Here is a 10,774-nt window from a genome sequence, read left to right as displayed (position 1 = left end):
GTTCACCTTTGGTTCCTTTATTTTGGGGTAGGTGGGAGGGATCAGGAGGGGAGGAGGATGAGAGACGGGGCCTGGAGCTCCCAACGCCGGGGAGTGGCTGCTGTGGAGACAGGACTTGGGTTGTGGTCACTGGGGCTGAGAGGGCTTGGGAATGCTGGCAGATGGGACTGCAGGTAGGGGCTGTGGCCTGTGCTTCTTCTGTCAAGGTCCCTTCTCATCCAGGTCACTAGTGAGGCAAGGAAGGGCCCCATCGGTCACCAACATTCTCAGATACATTCCTGCCCCTGTCCCATCTGTTCAGATTTGCCTCTTGTTATGCACCAGCCCCAGCTGTTCTCACAGGCCCCCCAGGCACATCAGCCCAGGGCTGTGGACATCTGATTTCAGGCTGGTGATGACAGACCAGCGGGCAATGGCTTGCCCAAGGTCACATGTCTAGTGAGGCCAGAACCAGTAAGGACGTGGCGATAATACCTGCTCAAGGCTCAAGCTGCCTGCTCTGGTGACTCAGCTTTTCAATTCCCTGAACTTCTCTTCCCCTTCAACCTCTCCTCTCAACACTACTCCCAGCCCCTTCCCATAGAATGTGCCCACTGGTCATTCCTCCCCAGGGGAGGCTGCTTGTCTCTCAGATCCCACTGGCCAGTGGCGTTCCTAGTTGCCATGGCAGCCACACCACTAGGCCTTGGCTGTCTCCCCAGGCCTCCCCGATGGATGTTCTGCCACACCTTCCCAGGGTCCTGTCTCAGAAGTGTGGCCCAGCAGCCTCCTCATTGGAGGACTCCTCCAACTCTGGCCTTTCAACCCTTGCCCTTGCCCTAATGACCTTCACCTCTGCTCCCACTCAGGCATCCCCCTCAACTTTGGCCACTCACTGGAATTACCCCCGATTTCTTCCCTAGCTGTGGCTCATTCTCTCTGTCCCTCCTGGCCACTGTCCCTGCGCTAACACATCCTGACTTAGAGCCTGGACTTCCCCCTAAGATCACAGGCCCTCCTCTTCCCCAAGGCCAGTCATCTCAGACACTCACTGAAGAGACCTGAATTCTCTCCCCATCGAGTACTTCCCCTGACCCGCCCAGAAAAAGCCCTTGAGTCCTGTTCGTGACTCCCACATTTGCCAGGGGGAAAAGCCCACAGAACCTCCCGGACGGACCGGTAGCTCCGTTTGTTATTGTCATCCTGATGCGTCAAGGTTGTGGGGTTGACCCCTGATCAGGGCAAACACAAGAATCAACCAATGAATGCGTAAATAAGTGGAACAGCAATTTGATGTCTCTCTCGCTCTCTCAAATCAATAAGTTAAAAAAAAAAAAAAAAAAAAACACACAAAAAAACCACAACCGAGCACGCAGGTCAGTCATTACAGGTTATGTTCTTCAGCATCGTCTGGGCCTTTCATGCTCCCTGGAAGTCCCTTACTCCCCTCTCCGCTTCTTTGCACACTCCCCGAGGCAGGCCCTTCACCCTCCACCACCTTAAAACTCTATTCCACTCCTCGGCAGGCACCCTTGCCTCCTACTCCCCAGAGAAAAGCCAGGCATCAGAGCACAGCCCATCTGAGGCCACCCTGACCCCATCTCTCCCGTTTGCCCATTTGCACAGCTGCCCAGGTACCCCCAATAGTGGGGGGCGGTCACAGGGAGGAGGGTAGTGGGACCTTTCTTCATCTCTTCTCCCTCCAATGCTCGTGTTCACCTCCCAAGTACTCAGGTCTCCCTATCCTTGGATAAAGAAAAGTCCTTTAGTGTGGGTCCCCTTCAAGCTACTCTTTCACCGTGTGAAGCTGACTCCCCCGTCTTCACCATCAAGCTTCCTTTTTTTTTTTTAATATATTTTATTGATTTTTTTACAGAGAGGAAGGGAGAGGGAGAGAGAGTTAGAAACATCGATGAGAGAGAAACATCGATCAGCTGCCTCCTGCACACCCCCCACTGGGGATGTGCCCGCAACCAAGGTACATGCCCTTGACCGGAATCGAACCTGGGACCCTCCAGTCCGCAGGCTGACGCTCTATCCACTGAGCCAAACCAGTCAGGGCAAGCTTCCTTTTTTAAACTACAGCAGTGATATTTTTACAAAGAATTCTCCAACTTCTTGCAACAATGATGTGAGGCCTTGAACCCCGTTTCTGAATCTTCTATACCAGTCACCCCTCAACTCATTATGATTCGGTTTTGGTCTTCCTGGTGCCATTAAAAATGTTTCCACCAGCCGCTCCAATGACCCTTCAGTCCCCAAATTCCATGGCGGGTCTCCAGACCTCATCCTGCGGGATCATCTCAGCATTTGATATGCTTGGTTCTCTTATACTCTGGAGCCTTTCTCCTCCTTGGTTTGTGATTGAGCCCCTTGGGGTTCTGTCCCTGTCCCCTTCTCCTCTACTGCCATGGCCTCTGCCAGGATGATCTAGCTCATCCTCCTTCTTACAGTCAACACCCCCCAAAATGCACTTGTGGCCCTGAGTCCGGCCCTTTTCCCACTATCTCCTGGGCCTCTCCAGCTGCATTCCCTATAGACACTCAAAGGTCTCAAACTGCACCATGCCTCTTACCCCGGACCTGCCCCTCCTCTCACCCTGGCACCTGCCATGTCCCAGGCATAAACCCCCAGTCTCCTTCCGCACCTCAGTCTGAGGCCACCACCGACTTCTCCTGAACTAAGACAGCCTCCTCTCTGCCTTCTTAGCTTATTTTCCTAAAAGACAAATTATGAACATGTCGCTTCCTGACCAAGAATCTTCTGCTCGCCCTAGCTGGTTTGGCTCAGTGGATAGAGCGCCGGCCTGTGGACTGAAGGGTCCTGGGTTCGATTCCGGTCAGGGGCACATGCCAGGTTGTGGGCTCGATCCCCAGTGGGGGGCATGCAGGAGGCAGCCGATCAATGGTTCTCTCTCATCATTGATGTTTCTGTCTGTCTCTCCTTCTCCCTTCCTCTCTGAAATCAATTAAAAATATATATATTAAAAAAATAGGGAAAAGTAAAAAAGAATCTTCCGATGGCAAGTCATGCCTTCTCCCATCTCTCCCCACCTTGACTTACAACCTCATCTCCCAGCATCCTCTGAGGTTTCCACCCAGACACGCTCACCCCCTCCCTTAGGCTCTTCCCTCCCTAGTACCTCAGGGTCTCCAGGCTCACACAGGCCCCCAGCCCTGGAATGCTCTCCTCTGCTCTTCAGCCTAACCAACCACCAAGCTGCTCCCCATCCCACCTCTTTCTTCATCTCCTCTCAGAAGCCGTCATTGGTGCACCCCTATTCCAAACTGGTTGCTCTCTGTTCTGCCCAGCGCCTGCTTTGCTCCTTGCATGGGGCCACTCTCCACACTGTTGTCACTTACCTATTAGATTCACTCCCTCCCGCCCCCCACCCCCCCATTCAGTGGGCTCCTCCCGGGCAGGGGTGCTGACACGGAGCAAGTACTCAGCAAACCTCCATCCCTCCCCTCTTTTCATCTCTGTCTCCAGCTCTAACGAGGCCAGGCACCCGAGAAGCCATCTGTAAAGGTGCTTAGGCCTCCCGGGCCCCAACTCCTGCTTCCTGCTCACCTGAACTCAGAGCTGGACCCTGACGAGAGGGTCCTGCCCAGCGCTTCTTGAAGCCGTTGCCGCAGTAACCCCTCCTGCGCAGGGTTCTTTCTTCGAGCTGCAGCCAGCCACAGCCGGGGGCCTTCCTCGTCGCTGGAATCCCTGAAGAAGCCTCCCGTGTCAGCAGCCCACACAGGTCCTGGGGGAGGGGTGGCTGCTCCCACTGCCCCACAGACTCCAGCCGCCCCTCTCGCTGGAGACTCACAGCTCCAGGTCCAGCTCTCCCTGGTAGGAGAGGGGAGACGCGCACACGGAGCAGGTGTTGTTCAGGAGGCGGAAGCAGGTGGGGCAGAAGAGACCTGGAGGGGCCAGGAGGGGAGGTAAACTTGAGCTTACCGCTCACCCACTCTGCTCCCGGCTTCCTCCCTACCCCACCACCAAGCGGTGCACACTCGGGAGTTGCTGCAAGGCCTCTTGGATATAAATCCTGCTCACACATGGGAGATTTGAGGCAAACATGGAGAAAGTGAGCCACCTGAGGGTTCTGTGTAAGTGAGAAGAACATGCATAGTAATGAAGGGAGGCATACAAAAGGTGGGGGCAGACTTCCCTAAGTGAAGGACCACGGTTCATGGTCTGATGGTCGTATGCAAATGTAGTGAGTCCCCAGGAACTCACCATGGCAGGCGGGGGTACTGCAGGACACAAAGTTCTCTGTGTCCCCCTTGTCCTGGGGCTGCCCACAGCCCAGGCAGTAGGCCTGGTGCTGCCAAACGTGCTTCATGAATGGAGCCAGACAGAAGCACCTGAGGAGAGGGGTCCCAGACCCTCAGCAGGCCAGCCAGCCAGCCTGGCCGTCCCCTCCAGCACCACCCCCTGAACCAAGGGCAGGCCCTCCTTCAGCCTAACCTCCATCCCTCTGGCTGTAGCAACAACCTGTTCCCTGTCCTCCTTCTCCCTTCGCGCCCCACCTCTAAGGACGTGCATCCCTCATTCTCCCTCTCAGTGCGAGAATGGCCTGGGGTGGGCATCCTCTTCACCCAACCCTCCGGACACAGGGAGGACAGTGTCCCTCCTGGCTCCCGGCATTTGTTCTGTCCCTTTCTGCCCCGCGCCTATAATGAGGGCAATGGGCTCACCGCCTGGCCAGCACCTGGAGGAGGTTCAGGTGGCCCTGGTCTGCTGCCCGCCGCCTCACTGACCGGTGCAGGGCAGCCAGCAGGGAGGTTCGGCGGCTCAGAAGTAAGTTGTAGAGGTAGGAGATCCTCGCCTGGTGAAGGGCAGGTCAGGGATGGGGTCTCCTTTATCCAGTTTAATCTGCCTGGCATGCCCTCTGCACCCATCCCCACTCTCTCTACCTTTGCCTTCCCTCCAACTCCCATGAGTCCCTCTCGGCTTGGCTCAAACTCCCTTTCCTCTGGAAAGCCTCTGGGCTCCCCCAGGCAGTCGCCCATTCCCTCCTCTGGTTTCCATAGCACTTTATTCATTCCTTAGTAAGAACACTTGTTTACTTGTAATGTCTTGTTAGGAGCCTGTCTAGCCTGCCTGGAGACTGTGAGCCCCAGACTGTGTCTGTTCACCCTGGCATCCTTGATGCCAGCACAGGGACTGGCATACAGTAGATGCTCAGTAAATGATGCGTAAACGAATGAGCAAATGGTGAGTTTCCACTCACACTTCAACATGCCAACACGGCCCCTTCCCCCACCGTTTCAACAATACTTGGGCCCTGGCTGGTTTGGCTCAGTGGATAGAGCATCGGCCTGTAGACTGAAAGGTCCCAGGTTCGATTCCGGTCAAGGGCACATGCCCAAGTTTTGGGCTCGATCCCCAGTAGGGAACATGCAGAAGGCAGCCATTCAGTGATTCTCTCTCATCATTGATGTTTCTATCTCTCTCTCCCTCTCCCTTCCTCTCTGAAATCAATAAAAAAATGTATTTTAAAAAAAAAAACAACACAAAACAATACTTGGGAGGCAAACTCTGTCTCAGGAAGCCCTGCCCCAAGGGGCCCTCTTTCTCCCAGCCCCCTATGGCGTTGGGAGACCTTCAGTCTAGGTAATTTGCTTTGGGGATCAACCGGAAGAGAGAGGACTGGGGCTGCTGAAGGACTCAAAGCTCCCCAAAACTAAGATAGCCAGATTAGCCCCTGGGAGGGGGACAGGGACTGGCTGTGGCCCCTCACCTGCTCCCGGGATGGATAGTAAGAAGCACAGATGACCCGCCGCAGCCGGCTGACATAGCTTCCAAACAGGGTGACGAAGAAGCATAGGCCGTACATAATGCCTGGGGGCACAGTGGGCACAGCGGCCACTGCCGGGGGGTGCAGGTGCCAGCCACACACACCCTCCGCAGTCTGCACCCCTCATGCCCTGAGTGGGGCCTGTGTCACACCCAGTGCCCTCAGGGGTGTGGACGTTACCGATGACGATATAACCAGTGATGCTGGGCTCCGAGGGGTGCAGTGCACAGCGCCTTGACAAGACCGTGATGTTGCCTTGCTGCAGGACATCGAATGCCGACACCAGGTCACGATAAATAGTCCCAGTATAGCCACTGCCTTCCACGGTGATGGACACCAGCACAGGGCCTGGCACAGAGACCCCGTGTGAGGTGCGCTGTGGCAGCTGCCTGCTCCCATACAGGAAGGCCACACCTTCTGGAGGGTGGAGCAAGTGCAGGTCTTAGGGACGGCCCAGTGCCCTCAGCACCTGGCCTTTGATGCACCTGGCACCTGGTACTGGCTCCCGGGTACAGAGCTGGCTGGCACTGGTGCCTGGTCTGCCCGCCCAGGCCACCGGATCCGAGGTGACCTTACTGGTCAGTGAGTCCATCCCCCACCGCCACTGCTGCCCATGCATTTGAGTTAAAGCATCTGCTAAGCGCTGGCTGTGCGGTGGGCACGGACTGAGTGCTGTATTGATTGCGGGGGGTGTTGTTCACGTGCGCTGTGGGCCCTCTGGTGACAGGGTTAGATTCCTGTGTGCCATGGTTTTCCACACGTTCAGTCAACCATCTGCCAGGCAGTCAACGCTCGTGGTCTCATTTCCTCCTGAGAGGGACCCAGCCGGGTTGCTGCCATTACTGCCCTGCTGTTCAGATGAGGAAGCGGAAGCTCTGGGACGTTAAACAACTTGCTCCAGGTCCCCACCTCGTAAAGAGCTGAGCTGGGATTTGAACCCAGGCCATCCGACTCTAGAACGTGTGAGTTTAACTAGTCTGCTATGGTATAACCTTGACCTGGACACAGGGGTCACCAGGCAGAGGGTAGCGTTGGAAGAGGAGCAAATTCAGAGGCTGGTGAGTAACCGTGATGACGGGCCGGGGCGGGGAGGAGGGGGGCGCAGGGGGGAGGAAGGGGACTCAGGCAAACCCCCAGGATGGTGGGGAGGATGCAGGAGCAGGCCAAGGGGGGCTGAGGTGGGACGGGGAGGTTCAGGCGCTCACTGCGGGCCACTATCTCCCCCTGCAGGTGGTGCCGGGCCAAGTCCAGCACCCAGAAGACGGCGTAGTCCAGGAAGATGAGGAGCAGCGTGATGAGGAGTTGCCGGAGCAGGTGGGAGATGGCCAGGAGGTAAAACAGCTGCTCCCACCGGGACAGGTAGAGGGAGCCTGGGGAGGGGAGCCTGGTCGGGGGGCTGCTCCCAGCTCCCTCCCCCAGCAGACTCCAGACCTGGAGGGGCCTCTCTCCTGGAGGGGCCTCCTGCCCTGGATGGGGCTGGAGCCTGTATGCTCATCTGGCAGGTGTGATAGCTGCGAGGACCCCTGGGCAGAGCGGGAAGCCCTCTTCAGGGTCAGGGCTCCAGAGCTGGAGCAGAGGCCTAGATCCTGCACCCGGGCCTGGTGGCCCATTTCCAGTCTCCAGGAACCCTCCTTCCTGGGGAACCCCTGATCCCCATACTCAACTCCCTGCTTCACAGACAGCCCCCAAGTTGCATCTCCTCCATATTTCCACATTCACACTTCCTGCCCACCCCCAAAGCCTTCCCACCCTCACTTTTCTTGCTCCATATCCGCTCCCCCTCTCTCATGTCCTGATGTCCGGGTGCTCCTAGAAGCATCGTCTGCCCCTCCTCTGTCTGCCTGCTACAAGGAGCCCTACTTTCCCTTCACACCGAGGGCTCCCCAAGGACAGAGCGGTGTCTCCCCCGAGAGCTCTGGGTGGTCTCTCCTCACTCTGGCCCTGCCGCAAGCCCAGCCTGTGCGCGGGGTTTCAGGTCAGGGCAGTGGGGTTGGGGGAAGCCCCGGCCTTTCTCAGGTCCCGGTCCCCTGGTCCTCAAGGCACTCACCTGGCCGGATATAGTGTCTGGCCTCGTGGGCACTGAGGGGCAGCACAGTGGGCAGCCCCGCCTCGGAGCGCACGGCCTCCATGCGCAGGAACCGGCTGGTGATGTAGATGTTGTCATGGCTGTCCAGGTGCAGGTAGCAGTACCGGTAAAACAGGGCCCTGGTGGAGCATGCACGGGGCTCCTCAGCACCCCTGATGGGACCCCACAGGGCGCCCCCCCCACACACGGGAACTCCAGCCCCCCAGAATGCCATGGGACAACCTAGCCCCAGCGGCGCCCAGCCCAGCCTCTCACTGGAGGTAGAGAAGCACAAGCAGCAGAGGCGTGGCGTAGCCCATCAGAGCCAAGGCCTCCCGGGCGTGGTACAGCTTCATGCTGACAGCTTCGTAGAGGTCCAGAGCGACCTGGGACAGGCTCCGAGAGGCATCGAGATCCACAGAGAAGTAATGGGTGGCTGTCACGTTGAACTCAAACTCTTGACGCACCCGGTTAATCAACTTCTGCACAGCTGGGGCCCGCAGGTCATGGGAGAGGTGAGCAAGGACAGTGAGGGGGAGACAGGGCCTCCCCTGAGGGAGGGGCCTGGCACAGCCCAAGGGCCAGACAGCTGCAGACCAGCCAGGACCCCCGGGGCTTGCACCCACGGCGGACCGAGGAAGGGACAATGCCTCCACTAGCCCTGCTCTACAGTCAGGCTTCGGTGAGGCACTCCCCATGGCTGGGCCTCAATTTCCCAATCTGCACAGCACAGACGTTGCTCCAGGCAACCTGCTGCGGTCCCTTCCTGCTCTCGCATTCTCATCCATGGACTGGGAGCACTCCCAGGCTGGTGATAGCCATACCAGGATGAGGGAGACCTCCCAGGAGCACCTCAGGCAGCAGGGCTCGGAGGGGTCACTCACGGATGCCGATGGTCGTGCGCAAGAAGGGCTGGAGGTACTTGGGGATGATGCAGAACACCTGGACCACTGAGAGCCAGAGGCGGAGTGTCAGGAGGGCAGAGAGATGCGGCCAGCCTCTCCTACCTCCAGGGACCTTGTTCTCACAGGGTCCTCTTGACCTTTTTGCTTGTCCTCCTGGCCTCAAGACCTTTGGCTCAAAACCTTTTGGCTTCTCCCTATCACGTCACCCTCCCACGTTGGTTTCTCACGATCTTCCCTCCACCCCATGGTGGGCCAGCATCCTTATTGGCCCCACCGTCATCATCCCCCTACTGGTCCCCTGGGCCCGCCCTCCCAACTGACCCTGCCCCCAATTCGCAGGGGCCCCCAATCCCGCCCCTGAGCCCCTGGCTCTCTCACCGCTGGCAAGTCCACAGAGCACCAGCTTGAAGGGCATGAGCACGTAGCACAGGTGGTAGGCTTGTGGGATGACCTTCATGCAGCTGTCCTTGGCGTCGTCGAAGACCCGCGCACACTTCAGGTAAGGGTTGCCCAGCTCTGAGTTGCACACGTCCCCGATGTGCAGGAGCCAGTACCACACGTTGCGCAGGGCCCTGGCTGGGGACAGCTGCGGGGCTGGTACTGAGGGCCAGAGGCCTGCAGCATCCTTTCAGGGGTTTGGGGGACACCAGGAGAGCACCCAGAGCGGGAGAGGCCTGTGCTCAGGGGCCTGGCTGTGTATATCCCTCGGGGCGAGTCAGCACCCAGGAAGGGCCCACAGGGTTCCGGACGAGGGTGAGGGTGAGGAGACTGGGTGAATTTTGACACCACCACCCCCTCCCCAAAATAGACATGCGAATGCGCTGACCTATATGCTTCACGCCATCCATGATTGACCGAAAGAACTTGCGGACGCGGTCAGCCACCTCTTTGGCCTTCTGGGCAATGGCTTTAATCTTGTTCAGGGCGCCTGGGGGGCAGGGCAGGGGCACTGTGGAGTCTCTTCCTCTGGGGACTCATTCTTCCCACGCTGTCCCTGGGGTGGGGAGGGGTGAGGGGCTGCCCGGGAGGTGGGGAGCCTGGATGCTTGGGACTGGGAGGAGCTGCCCTGGCAGTGGAGCAGGCCGGACGGCATGGATGAGGGGCCTGCCTGGCGCAGGGAGGCCGGGGCAGTACCAGCAGAGGAATGACGCCGGAGGCCTTACTGACAAGGGGCTGCTTCGCTCGCTCCAGCAATGCAGCCGTCTGGTTCAGGGCCAGCTCCGCCCCGCAGGCCACGGCCTCGCTGGCCTGGGTGAAGTTGCGCAGAGTGTTGGCACAAGGCCCTTGCAGCACCAACCCAAAGACAGCCAACAGCAGCAGCGCCCGGCTCTGCTCTGCGGGGGGGCGGGGGGGCAGCTCCATCAGAAGCAGGACCACAGCCTTGCAGCTGGCAGCACATCCAATCCCTTCCAGAAGCCTTCAGAGTGTTTCCCTCCACATCCCCCCCCCCCCCCCCAGGTCCCTCCTGCCCCAGCCCCCGCCCCAGGACCTGCCCTCCCACCGGTGCCACGCTCACTGGAGAAGGCCTGGGGCAGCAGCAGGAGGACAGTGACCCGGACCTGGCGAGAGAATGCCATGCCCAGGCTGAGGAAGCCGGCCAACGTCAGCGTGCCCACCAGGCAGCCCCAGGGGCTCTGCCCTTCCACCAGCAGCTCCAGGAGTCCATACGCCGTGGCCAAGGACAAGCCCAGGCCGAAGCCCCCCAGACTGCGGACCGCCACCCGGGCCAGGCTCGGCTCCTCTGCCGCCGAGAGGCGCACAGCATCCTGCAGGCCTTTGGGCATGGCTCTGAGCCCACGTGTCTGCCCGTCTCCAGGAGACGCCCACCAGGTTCTGTGGCTCGTAGAGAGTCGCGGAATTCCTCGCCGCGTTCTAAGGTTCCGGGCTTTCACTGTGTGTGTGCTGGGATCTCTAATCTCCATCCCCCCATCTCAGGGCAGAGGGGGGACTGAACACACAGACCTCAGACAGGTGTGGGGGAGGCAGAGGAGACGGGAGCAGAGCCTCACATCCCAGAACATCTTTGAGGAGACT

General features: G+C 58.9%; 1 protein-coding gene across 1 annotated transcript; it reads right to left on the bottom strand.

Annotated features, from left to right (window-relative positions):
* Positions 1-4: 4 nt before the first annotated feature.
* DCST2 (DC-STAMP domain containing 2) lies at positions 5-10,524 on the bottom strand (the record flags this gene model as incomplete). Its single annotated transcript, XM_080647818.1, has 15 exons — positions 5-226; positions 3,550-3,690; positions 3,794-3,887; positions 4,207-4,334; positions 4,668-4,798; positions 5,714-5,814; positions 5,951-6,118; positions 6,976-7,140; positions 7,818-7,975; positions 8,112-8,325; positions 8,720-8,785; positions 9,119-9,316; positions 9,567-9,668; positions 9,904-10,074; positions 10,257-10,524. 15 exons carry the CDS (start codon positions 10,522-10,524, stop codon positions 202-204), a joined length of 2,130 nt encoding a protein of 709 aa, XP_080503944.1. The 3' UTR covers positions 5-201.
* Positions 10,525-10,774: the final 250 nt, after the last annotated feature.

This window comes from Plecotus auritus (genome assembly GCF_963455305.1).
Source record: "Plecotus auritus genome assembly, chromosome: 12".
Classification (NCBI taxonomy): Eukaryota; Metazoa; Chordata; class Mammalia; order Chiroptera; family Vespertilionidae; genus Plecotus; species Plecotus auritus.
Note: the sequence above shows the minus strand (reverse complement) of the source record. Positions and strands in the feature narration are given on the sequence as shown.